This window comes from Trachinotus anak, unplaced genomic scaffold, assembly GCF_046630095.1.
Source record: "Trachinotus anak isolate AG129_WGS33_773 ecotype Australia unplaced genomic scaffold, CSIRO_AGI_Tana_v1 ptg000004l, whole genome shotgun sequence".
In the NCBI taxonomy this organism is placed as follows: Eukaryota; Metazoa; Chordata; class Actinopteri; order Carangiformes; family Carangidae; genus Trachinotus; species Trachinotus anak.
Genome location: NW_027273855.1, coordinates 11,345,779 through 11,358,780, shown reverse-complemented (window position 1 = coordinate 11,358,780; position 13,002 = coordinate 11,345,779). Strand labels below are relative to the sequence as shown.

General features: G+C 39.4%; 1 protein-coding gene across 3 annotated transcripts in view; it reads left to right on the top strand.

Annotated features, from left to right (window-relative positions):
* Positions 1–228: 228 nt before the first annotated feature.
* cntn3a.1 (contactin 3a, tandem duplicate 1) overlaps positions 229–13,002 on the top strand; it is a 74,420-nt gene continuing 61,646 nt past the window's right edge. For 2 of the 3 annotated variants that reach the window (XM_071475860.1, XM_071475858.1), the window contains exons 1-2: positions 230–1,028; positions 8,533–8,676. In XM_071475860.1, the coding sequence (XP_071331961.1) occupies positions 8,622–8,676 (55 nt within the window). In that variant the 5' untranslated portion in view covers positions 230–1,028; positions 8,533–8,621. Of the gene's footprint in view, positions 1,029–8,532; positions 8,677–13,002 lie in introns of all 3 variants that reach the window. The other variant, XM_071475859.1, reaches the window with a different exon arrangement.

Sequence of the window (13,002 nt, the reverse complement as noted above, 5' to 3'; positions counted from 1 at the left end):
AGTAGATGTAATCTGCTCTACCACAACCTATCATATCAATGCTGCACTTTAATGCATGAGTAGTATTAAATCAAGAGTATACAAAAATACATAGGATTCACTCTGCATAATTCTGACACTTTCTGAGAATATTTTTCCTTTATTGTTTTTTTTTTTTTTCTTTCCTTTACATTGGCTAAGTGGAGCATCCAAATACTACTAATAAATAATTAATGAAATATGTTTGATTTTTGTCTTAACGCCTACTACCCAGACACAAACACATTCAATAACAAATGAATAAACAGCATCTTCAAATAAGAGAGATCATTAACAGGCTCCTGAGTAAGGAAGATGAGGAGGAGGTGGCGTCGACCAGCAGCGTGAAAATAAGTAAACAGGCCTAAATAAATAAATAAATAAATCCACGAAATACAACCGGGCTACATATCCACCTCCGCTGCCCCATGTGCCACTGCCACTGCCGCCGCGCACGCAGGCAGCCGCGGTCCTCCTCCTGCGGACGAGCCGGACGCTGAGACTGAACACCGGCGTCAGCCAGGCTGTGAACACTTCTCTCTCTTCCCAAAAAAATGAATTTCTTCAGTGAAATTTAAAAAAAAAAAAAAAAAAAAAAAATTCTTCACAACACCGCACAACACCGTGTTAGAGGAAGCCGCCGCTGCGGGTCGGTTAGCATCAGCCCGCCAGCGGTGCGAGCAGGAGCGCCGCGGTCCCCCCCCCCCACCGAACATAGCGGAGTGTGGAGACAGGAGGAGCAGGCTGCCGGCGACCAACCCCCGACCCTGAAAACACCGGAGGGGCTGAGGGTGGACGGAGTGAACGCCAGTAGGGCAGCCCGTCTTAAGAAGAAGGTGAAGTGGCGAGAGGAGGTTGGCTCCATTTCTACGAGGAAGACTTGAGGGAACCGAACTTAGCTGTCGCCGTCGGCTCGACGCTGGGAGATACTGGGCTGAGGAGATGCGCGGTGTAACATGGATATCCGAGAAGGGATAAACATCAGCGAACAACGCAGGGGACTTACTCAGGTAGATAATTACAACTATTTGCTTCCTCTACATTCCGTGTGAAAATCTTATTTTCATTATCCCGAGTCCCTCCTTGCTTATTTTAGGTCAGTGCGATCATCAGGCTGTCAGTCAACACAAACTTCCACTTATGCCATGGATAAGATAATTATAGTGCGAAACCTCATATTTTAGGACTTCAATAAAAATATCAGCAAGCAGGCTGTCTGTTTGGGTTATTGGACTTTGATTATCTTTTATTTCCTCTCTCAATGTTAGGCAGCACACAGTTGTTGTCATTTTCAGCGTGTTATTGCAGGTCTTATTTTTGATCATGCTTTTAAGACAGTTAGAAAAAAAAACAAAAAAAAAAACAGTTGTCCAGTTCTTACTTGAGAAGTAGATTTTCTTTACTAGACATAATGACATTCTCTATGTCGTCTAATTACCAGGGTCATCACTTAATCCTGTATCTTTTCTGTAAGAGGACACAAATGGACCTAACAATTCTTGCTGATTTAAAACCTCTGGCAGACCTCATTCGTCTTCAGTGATCAACAGGGGATTGGACCCAGTCCAGTCACATCACCCCTCGCTGTCTTTGATTGCACCGAGCTCCGAGCCTGATTGCAGTTGAGATTGTCTAAAGTCCTTTAGCGTTTCCTTTAGTTGTTCTCATGTGTATATATGTCAGAGAGGGAGCTGCCTTGCACATTAGGATTCCGCTATTAAGTGAAATATTTGAGGCTCAGAAAAGAGACATGGTTGTTTCTACAGTTAACTCTCACCTGTGGCAGAATGTTTTACATGACGCCCCATTTCTCCCCTTGTTTGCAGGGAAATCTCAGTGTTTTAAGACTGTCTTTAGTTTCATGTTGACATTGTGCCAGCTGGATGTTCTTTGGGCATAACTGTTTCTACCCAAAGGTGGGTTTAGTTCCTTACAGTAAACGCTGCTCTGGAGTGCAGTTACTCCTCTTACCGTTTGTATTCAAGTGGCTGGAATAGTAGAGCTACTACACATCTCCTTGGGGAAGTGTGTTCATGGCAGGACACTTCTGATGATGTCACTGGCTCAGGAAGAGAAGGGTGGAACGTGAAGTTTATAGAGCCTGGTCTTGCACCGAAGACGGCCGAAAAATTATATGCATTATCATGAGTTCAGGTAGAGATTGCCATGTTTCAGGATTTTATCACAACAGGTAGGCATTGGTAACATGGTGGTCCAAAGGATTTCTGTTCTGTTCATTTCTGTTCTCTTTATGATCAAAAACAAAAGGAATGTAGCTTACCACCAACATTTGAACTGCAGAGTTAAGCTATAGGCTGTAATCTTCTATTCAGTTGGGACAGTAACAGTTAAAGTTTGAAGGAACTTACTAAACTCTACAATATATCTTCATGACTGTTTGACTGTATAAAATCAACAGCCCAGATTTGTATTAACAAGAATGCAGAAAATTCCCCTGCATCCACATACTGAAGTTTGTGGAAATTTACACATTCAGTTCAGTTGGGAACTCTAAGGTTCATGCTTTAACCTTGGCCTCCTTTTTGAGTCAGTGGTATCCTCAGAGACGTGTCCATCCATAAACAAAATTTTATGCTGGCAGAGAAATATCAGTAAAAATGATTCTTTCTGCTCACGAAATGTCTGAAATGTATATTTGTGATACGCTACTGTGCAAATTGTCTTCAGAATGATCTTCTTTTTTTGTCTAATGCTCTGCTTTCAGCTGCACCTTATGTACTATTTCTCAGTGTGTATTGAGTATGTAGGGTGTTTTCATTTTTTAAAAAGTAACAAATTGAGGTATGTTATACATTAGAAAAAAAAAAAGCAACCACAAAAACCAGATCTCTCAATTTTGGAGTGTGGTGTTGATCGACACCACAGCTGGATGTCTCCAGGAGCAACTCAGAAAACACTGAAGTAAGATAATAAATATTGGAAAAACATATCTACTTGCTATTCCAGTTGTAGTTTGATTGATAATCATGGGACGTCTTGTATAAAAAAGAAGTACATGTTAATATGTTGTGTAGAAACCATCAGAACAATGTTGTGTAACATTACGCCATATACTTAATGTACTGTTGAATCGGGCCACAATTTATATGTTTTTACTAGACAATACAGTCTTTCAGAATTGTAGTAATCAGCGTGCTACCAGTTGGTATAGATGCCTTAAGCCACAGTGCTCACAATCACTTCGGGTTTTTTGTGTGTAAGAGGATTTTTTATCCGTAACGGTAATAACAGCATGCATTTCTGTCATAGACTTCAAATTACCTCCCATGATAACTGCTACCAGTGTTCCACCAACGACCTAAATCCGTGTATTTAAGGAACTATTAACTGGCATGCTCTTAAATCCTAATGGGATCCTTAATTACTACCTTAGACAGACAGGTGCACTGGCATTGTCAACCACTTGTGCTTAAAAAAAAAACAGAATTAGTCAGAGCTAACATCAGCTGTAAGACAAACAGACCGTATGTTTGCTGCTAGTGCCCAATTAGAATGATTAAAATCTGGGCGACTCCAGTCACATGTAGATTATTACTGGCGAAAAAAAAACACAAAATCTGTGACAACCATTTGTCAGTTCACTTATATTTTAGGGTGCATACAATGAGTGCATTGCTTGAGGTTTAACTATTCATTCAGTAATGAATAATAATAAAAATAAAACAATGAAGAAAAATAAGAAAGGATGTTCAGAAACTGAATTTCGATACATACATCTAAAATGGTGTATAAATTATGACCGTATCCCATGCTTATTATATTAAAACTTGGGCTTGGAGCATGCGTGCAAGCACCAAGAACCTTTCAACACACTCAGTTGGTCTTGTCACAGGGGAGAATGGGATGAACGTTCCGTGGAGTGCCCCTTGTGCGGTCTGGAGAAATGAAGAAGCTGGCATGTGTTATGTCATGCCTGCGGCTTGTGTGCTTAGATCAAAACACCATTAGTCTCTTTGTCTTGTGCCACTATTTGAGGTAGAATCTTGGCTGGGGAATATGTTGGCACTTCCGTGACTCCTGTGGTGAGCCATTTGTGAGGAAGGAAAAAAAAAAATGGGTTGGCACATATAAAAGCCACAACTCAAAAAGTTTTGAGCTTATTGGTTATAGCTGCATAGGTTCTTAAAGAGCAAGATTGGCAGGGGGAAGTTAAGTTTCTTTTTTCTGACTTTTTATCTCTGTGGAACTTGTGGAACTCTGTGGGAGTCAGTTCAAGCAAAAGCACCTTCAAAACACCTTTGAAAGTACTTGAAAGCACATTCAATCTTTTCATGTTAAAATTGTAGAGGAGGCTACAAACATGTCTTATGGATCCAAGAGATATGACACCTACTTAACACATAGCAACAGCCATGTCAGTTCTATGATGAAAGAAAAGTATCTGCAAAATCTGTAAACCTTTAAAGAACACAAGTACAGTCTTGGTCAAGTGTAAGACCAGACACCGCTGTCAAAAAAGCAAAATAATAAAATCTGAATTGCTATCTTACAACTGTGTCCAGTATATATGGTTTAATGACTCAATATTTAGTGTAAAAAAAAACCTGTACTGGAACTGTAAAATAATAAAATCTGATAAGGACTTGATATCATTATCACTGCCACTCTTCCACAGCGCTGCTTGGTAAATCTTAGATTTATGTGTGTGGTGAATTAAGGTATGCAGGATTAGGGAGAAATTTCACATTCCCTACTACTACTAGTCTCAACGTGAACACCACCAGAAAATGAATTTTAGATGACTGGAGGCACTCACAGCCGTGAGATGAGCCTCACATGCAGGAAAACACTGATCGAGCTGGTGTCTGCAGATCAAGTGAAGTCACAGCTCAGGTGATTAAAGATGCAGCATTGTATGCCATTTTTTCTGGTCTTGTCTCCTTCCTGCAGAGTGTGGGAGTCTGGTCTCATTCATGATTCAGAGCTTGCGTGGGGGGGGGGGGGGGTGTGAGAGTGTGTGTGGGCTGCTCATGCATTTTAGTGTGAATTTTATCTTCATCTGGACTCTTCAACCAAAGGGACCTGGAGTACCCTTCTATTAATACATTTTTGAGCCCTGAAAAATTGATGGCAGCGGAGAGATCTGATGTAGCAGAGAGGGTCGAATCAGCTGCCATCAGCCATCACCGTCATCTTCTGTGGCTGACTGAACTAAAATTTGTGGTTTATCAACTCCAGCTGGCGCTGTCAGGGGAGAAGAGGAACAGAGGTGTCACTTTGACAACACTGAAATTTGGAGGAGCGCTTTGTCTCCACAAATCTGAAACCTGCCTCAAAGCAGCTGCATTTCCTCAAATGTCAAATAAAATGAAGCGCTCAGTTTCACATTCAAGCTTCCTGCTGTTGCAGCACATAGCATTAATTCCATGTGATTAGATGATGTTCTAGAGCTACTGCACTGGAGAATGGACAAGAGCAGCAATGATTAGTCCATTAATCGATTTGTTGATTGACAAAATTAATCAGCAACTATTGTGATTAATTGCTGAAGTCATGTGAGGCACAGTGGTGCAGTGGCTAGCACTGTCACCTCACAGCGAGAAAGTTCAGGATTCGAACCTTGTGGTTGGGGGCCTTCTTCATGAAGTCTGCATATTCTTCTCATACCTGTGCAGGATTCCTGCGGGCACTCTGGCTTCGTTTGATGATGTCACTGAACAACAGTCCAACACCTAAAGCTGTTTGATTCATAATGAAATAAAACAGAAAAAAGTAGCAAACCCTGGATGAGCAAATGCTTGGCATTTTGGCTGTTGTGTATATTTGTTGATTAATCTTCAAAGGAAAAAATAATGTGATGTAATATTCATGTCTTTACTTAAGACTAGACATCAACTGATATGTTGCTTATTATGATAATGTGACATTTGGGCACTTTGCACATTATTCCTTTAAACTGGAAATATTTATGGAAATTTTACCTCCAGATTGTGAAGACGGAGACGACAACTTTTTCAGATCTCCTCATCACGACTTGCTTCTAATTAAAATGTTTTGACCTCTCAGCATCAATCACCCTGTGTTTTGGTACAGTGCTTTTCAATAAACTAATCTCAAAGCACTTGAATTTGACAGATACCAGTTATTTCCTCTCGCTATTGACAAGTTGAACAAGTATGTTGTGTAAGTACTTCAGTCAATATGTCAGTTTCAGAGTGAGGAGGCACTTGAGGGATAATGCTTAATGCAACATCCCAATCACAAGGTCAGCACTGGTTAAATTATTACTCAGACAGAAAGAAAGTATGTAAATCTGCGTTATTTATTGCACTGAGTCCTTGTATGTGAAATGAGAGGCTGGAGTCATTATTGTCGTGTTACATTTAAAAACAGTGACGTTTATACAAATTGGGTCAGGAAATGTTTAGGCCACGACTATCCTTCCGGCCTTGGTCATATTCCATTTTTCAACCACTGGCTTTTTCCAAAGACATGAAAGAGCGTAGAACTTGAAAGGAAAAGTCTGAAAGCCTTTCCTATCATTAACTTTCATCTCATACAGCAAACAAATGAGAGATTCAGTTTGGGATGAAAGTAAGTCAATGGCCTTGTCACTACCTCTTAAGGTCACAAGGGTCATTAATTTGTACTGAAGAGGAAGTCAAATACTGGCATGGACACTCACAACTCCCCTAGCTATCATCTTAGTGCTGAGCTTCTTTGGATCAAAAGGCTGCCCCCCCCACTAGCCCTGCTGTCTGATGTCTCCTGTCTCAGGGCTTGTGAGTAATAGAGATCAAGAGATGGCAGTTAGAAGCCAACAGATACCTGCTTTTATGAATGGGGCGTCTCCATAGTTCACACGTTCTGGTCATGTTGGCTGCTGTAGAGACGGGATAAATTAATTTTAGATGATCACAATCTCAAATGGCTGACAAAACAACCTGAACAGTTTCTGATGAGGTCAAGCGTTTGTCACAAGTGTATGAGTGTTCAATTTGTTGAAAATGAAACTTGATCATTTGTCTTATTTAGTCTATGTACACATGTCAGATATTTAAATAACATGACATAGGTGGGAAGTTAGAGTATAAAGTTTTGCCGAATTTCTCGGCTTTAGTCTTTTAAAGACATTGTGTGGAGTAATTTATTCCGTGCGTCTCTCACAATTATTCCCTCAAAGGAGTAGCACTCCAAAAATATCCAGGAGCACAAGAAGGGATTTGAAGTCTCTCTGTTTTATTATTAAAAGCCAACATTTACTCATGACATTTGCATCCTAATAACTGCAAGATAAGTTGGAACTAAGATGACACTCTTAAACTAATCTCCATAATGAGATTTATAGGGGAAAAGTGTTGCCTTTAATGCTTTAGTACACGCAGAAGGAAGAGTTGTGTAGGCGAATGTGTCAGGGATGCAGTTGATATATTCATATAAGCATCAGTATGCTCTGTCATGCCTTCCAGTGGGGCAAAGATAAGAGGCATACAGATAACTGAGAAACTATGAAACTGTAATCATTCAGTTGTCTCTGCTTTTTTGGCACTTTCCTCTTGATAGACTATATTGTCTGATCTTATTAATTTCTCCTCTCATTTATTTCAGCATGCTGGTAGTGTGTAGTCAGAGGAAACTGTCATCAGTCAGTTAAATGTACCAGGGAGAGTCAGTTCGAGCAAAGACAATGCCTAATTTCCTCTCTTCATCCTTTTTCACTCCATAACAAGCCTATAATACGCGTGACATTTGTCTGCTGCTTTACCAGAAAGTATCATAGCTATCAACATGTTGGGGGCGTATTTCGACAAATAAATACATCATAGTTTATCGGTGGCAGGAGGAATATGTATCATTATGATGTCACAACTTTTTTTGAGACTTCATTTGAGTCAAAGCAGGGATAAATTACGGTTTAGTCCTTGAGAAAATCAATTGTGTGAGTCTCCCGTGGGGACGGAAAATGGTTTTGCGCTGCGTACAGTCAGCTCTTTATGTCAGAAATACATAATCCCCCCAGCTCAGACGAATTCGAGGAGCCAGGACAGTGCTTTATTACTTGCCAGGGATGTGTCTTGACAACCAGCTTGCTTTTTGTTTTGTCTCAGCAGGTTTGAGTACAAGGAAGCAATCCCTTTATGTTTCTCTTGCAGACACATTCCCTATTATGCAATGTTAAGAACACTGAAGCACACTGCACAGCACAAGTGCGCACTAGTGCTTTGTAAGAGCTTAGGCTGGACAAATCATTTTCTGAGTTTGCACAGGACAGAGCGGTTTCTTGATTATTCTCACAGATACATTATACCCTGGCTTTCACAGTATCTGCAATTCAAAATAGAGCTGCTATTAAATGTCACCTAGACCTGAAAAGTGTTTGCTGAAATTAAATGTTATTAGCTTAGATTTTTCTGGTTTTCAGGATACGATTGATAATTGGTTTTACCATGCTCTTGTGGTTTATATCATAAAAGTCACTGCCCAGCAAATGTGGACAATTACTGTATGTGAATGTCTAATGGCTTTCCACCTCCTTTTCTTTTCATTTGGCAGACGAACGGTGAAAGTGCTGGAAAGGACAAAGCCAGGATTCTACACACCTGTGATTGGATGTGAGCTGGTGTTGACCTGAGACCATTGAAATGGAGTTGCTATGGAAACTTATATTTCTGCTGTCATTGGTGGACTGTCTGACAGGTAAGTCTCCCAAACATACACTTTTTTATGTTGCCAGCATAGGATCTTTAAATTATTATTTCCATTTTTTTTGTTACGGCACCTTGGCATCAGGGCGGATGGCACTTAAAAATCAAATGGAAAACAAACAGGTTTGATGGCATAGAGCACCCAAAGCTTTCCACCAAATTTATAAATGGTAGGAAAAATGTTGTGTTTTCATAGGCAGCTCAAGGCAGCAAATTAACATTCTTTCAGGTTCACATAGCAGCTATCTCTGTTTTTTTTACAAGCAGTGAATCCTGTTGGAAAAGAAAAAGCCAGGTTTCTATCTCTGAAAGACAGGCCCTATTTAGCTATTGAATATGCAGTCATTCATTTTAAAGGGCACTTCAATTGTTACTCTAAATGAGATTGCACTGGTAGTAGTACAGAAATCTTGTCATTGATCTTGCCTTTAATGAGAGACCTAATTGTCCTCTCTTATAAAATGTTCAGGGTCAAATGTTAGTTCTCTTCAGAATGTCAGAGTCTGGAGCTCAGAACAAGATGAATAAGGGCTTTGTTCCATGAGCACGGTATCTTGAGGAATGACTAATCTTTCATGTTGCCTTGCTCCAAATCAGCAGCCCCTCCTCACAGCTGGGACCTAAAATAATTAGTGTGCGTGCGTGTGTGTGTGTGTGTGCGCTTGTGAATGTCGCCATGTGTATTTGTTTGTGCATGTGCATCTCTTTACAAAAGCACAACAGCACGTCGGCACCTAAATTTGCCTACATGGCAATTAGCACCACTTATCACTAAATCCAATACACATCAGTAGATGTCTAATGAGGCTTTCCTCAGGGAACTGTGAGTCACTATGGGATTAGGATATACACCACAAGTCTGGATCACATATTATGTCCTACTTAGGCATTCTGTTGAATATACAGAGGAGTGAATGTCTATGGCATTGGTGGAAATCCTGCCATAAACCTCTTGATCTCAGATAAACAGCTTCAAGGTGACAGTTCTAGTCTGTGGTCTGTGCTACACACTAGATCCCAGCCACAAACTTTACTCTTGCAATGATGAGGTGCAGAAACTGCATTCAGTTATCTATTCAAGGCAAATTAGTGCTTAACAAAGAAGCAGAGGGCAAATCATTTCTGAAAAGCATTGTGTTGCACAGCCCTTGCTTCACTCTTGAGGCTCACACTCACAGTTGGTAACACAGAGTAACTGAGCATTAATATTCAGCATGGGCTTACATTACATATGCTCTGCTTGCAAGACAAGTATGGCACAATATAACGATAGACCTCAAAAGCCTCTATGTTTGGAGAAAGACATGATAAGCGTTTTAGTATGCAGACGTGCAATACTGGGTAAAAAAAAGCGCAGTGTGAGGTTGTTAGATAGGTGCTGCTAGGTACGTTATTTATCCAGACTTGGAAGTATTTTTCTTAAAACAGTAGGTATGGGCTGGGTGGGAGAGCAGTGGGGCCAAGGGGAAGTCATTCCCATACCGAGTTCATCTGGAGTTAACCAGCCTCCCCCCAACTCTCCTCCCCCCAGGGGGGGCTGAATGGCTTGAGGCAAGGGCGTGTAGCGTACAATATGTGTGTTCATGTGAATGAATAAGTGAGAGCAAGGGAGTGAAAAAGAGAGTTTAAGGTAGAGCTGGATGTGGTTTGTCCCACAAGGATACAGCTGGCCTTCACACTGCAAGCAACCTAGAGCACAGGATCAGCTGTCTTCATCAGACAGAAGGGGTTTCATCATTGGCAGAGTGTGTTCACAAGAGATGTATTACCAAGACACATCCAGTTGCTTCTTACAAAGTAGCTGATTTCTGTAAGGACTGAAGAGAGGAGATTGAATTTATATTGAGCTGACACAATATGATATTCAAAAACACTGATATATATCAAAGACATAATGTACAATGTCTGGTTATTTTGGGAGCAAATAAAAACCAGGAAGTAACATAAAGACCCAGCTGTGAAGCGTGCTGTATATATTCACTCTTACTTCACAGCCACTTGCCAAAAACTTACATCATTTGATGCAAAATGTTAATTTCCAAACATTTCACTACAAGCTGAAAAATAATTGGCAGCAGTGCAATCATGGAAACATTTGTAGTTGGCATTTAAAGGCTACAATTTAGGGAACAGAAATATGAACATATCCAATAAAACTGCTGTTGAGGCTCTAACAAGCAATCAAATTTATGTTCTGAGAATAATTCAGAATTAACATCAGAAAACCCATGGTTAGGTGAGTGCGTGTCAACAGTTTTAGACAAGTGGTGCATTTTTGGCACATGGTGTTGATGTTTAGTTTTATGAAAAATCAACAAAATCTCCAGGACTTGTGAAAGTGAAGTGATATGATTAAATGTCTAGTGTTCAGAAATCACTCATCTGAGACTGTTTCTATTGGCCAATCATAACTAAGCATTCAGCACTGTCTTCATTTAGCCACTGAAGGGCTTTGGCACAGCAGTTGTGTCAGTTCTGTTAAATAACAGGAGGCTGTGGTTGTGCTGCTAGAACCCTGTAAAGGATAATTTTTTTAGTCTACCTTAATACAATACTGATATATATATAGATTACAAGTGTAATTGGTCACTGTACAAAAAAATCACTTTTTTTTTTGGAAAATAAAATGCAAAAATGACCATTCCAACTGAAATTGCGACTCATATTGCAATCACAATATCTGCAAAAAAAATTGCAGTCTGATTCTTTTGCACATCATTCAGCCCTAATTTTAGTGCAAAATTCTCTTTTTTGTTTCTTAGGACAGGCAGAGAAAAGACAAAAATAATAATTTTGTGCTAAAGAGACAATCTTCGGAAAATCTCTTATAAATATAAATTAGACAAAACTTAAAATTTTATGCCTACCCCCGTTCATTTAAAGCAGGTTCATAGAGATAATAGTGAGTAAAAAAACAAAGGGCTGCATTATAATCTTCTAGAACTACCTTTATTTTGCTCTGTATTCCTATGTGTGCATTCCAGGGATGACTGGAGTTTCAAATATTGACTCACCTTATTGATTCATTGATTCAGAACATGGCAAAGCCTTTTAGGAATTCTTAAGCAAGGATTTTATTGCATCTTTGAAGTTCAGCATATGTGAAGATGTGGAATATTCCCCAGGGATTCATCCTCCCATAGCTGGCTGTATTTTCACTTCAGCCAGGAATTAAAAATCATCGCATTTAAATGTGTTTGCATTGTATTGTTAATTATAGACGCACAATAATGAGTATGTACTATGTATTATTTCTTGTAAATGCATCACAGTCAGCTAAACAACAGCATATAGTTTAAAGGATACATCCATCAGCCTGATGTTTAAGTTATGAGTCTGGTAACATTACTCTACATCACTCTTATTTTACATAGAAGCAAAGACATGACAAGACAATTAGTCGCCATCAGATTTACATTTATAAGAAAGAATGAAACATTTATTTTCAGCACCAGTCTTTAACACATACAGTAGTGTAATTGGAGGGTGTAAACATGTGCATCACATTTTGATTTTTTTTATTTTTACATCTCATTAACAGTATTCACAAGGTTTATGTTACATTGTGTAATAAATATTTACAGTGTACAAGAATCCACTCTGTATGCTTTGTTAGAAAACAAAAACCACAAAGGTTCAAAATTCAGAATTCTCTAAGTTTACTATGGTTGGGAACATTATGGTACACTTTTATACCGTGATGAATGTTTCCATTAGTGTGTACCACAGCAGCTTGTAAGTGACAAATAACCTTCTAGCCAATCTTGAGGAGGAATAGGAAGGGATATTACTACAATTAGATGACAAATGGCATTCTCAGAAGCAGTATGTTCCTGGGTTTATGTAGACATTCAATAGAGAGCAACAACAAAAAATAGCTTTAATTTGCCTTTCCCACATATGGAGTTAGACCTAATCAATTTCTGTATTTCCCCGGTGAACATGGCATTGGATACTCTTGATACAAGGGGTGTTATTGAATTTCAGTTGCACTAGCTTTGATTAAGTAGAAAATGGTATGACATAGTTGGATATTGTTCTGGAATGTGTTGGCCACATTCCTCTCCTTACAGACTGTGCCACTGACTTTGTAATTAGTTTAATTAACGAGAGTCTGCTGTGCAGTACAGTACACCCTAGCATATAGTCACAGCAGTAAAATATTGTACAATTTTGACTTTATTTCTTTCCATTGGCTTTTAATGTCATCTCTCTACATCTATAGTACTCGAAATCATGTGAATGTGGCAATGTCCACCCACAGTTTTTCCTTTTCCACAATTTTACTGGTGACATGTTAAATTATTAATTGTTTTAT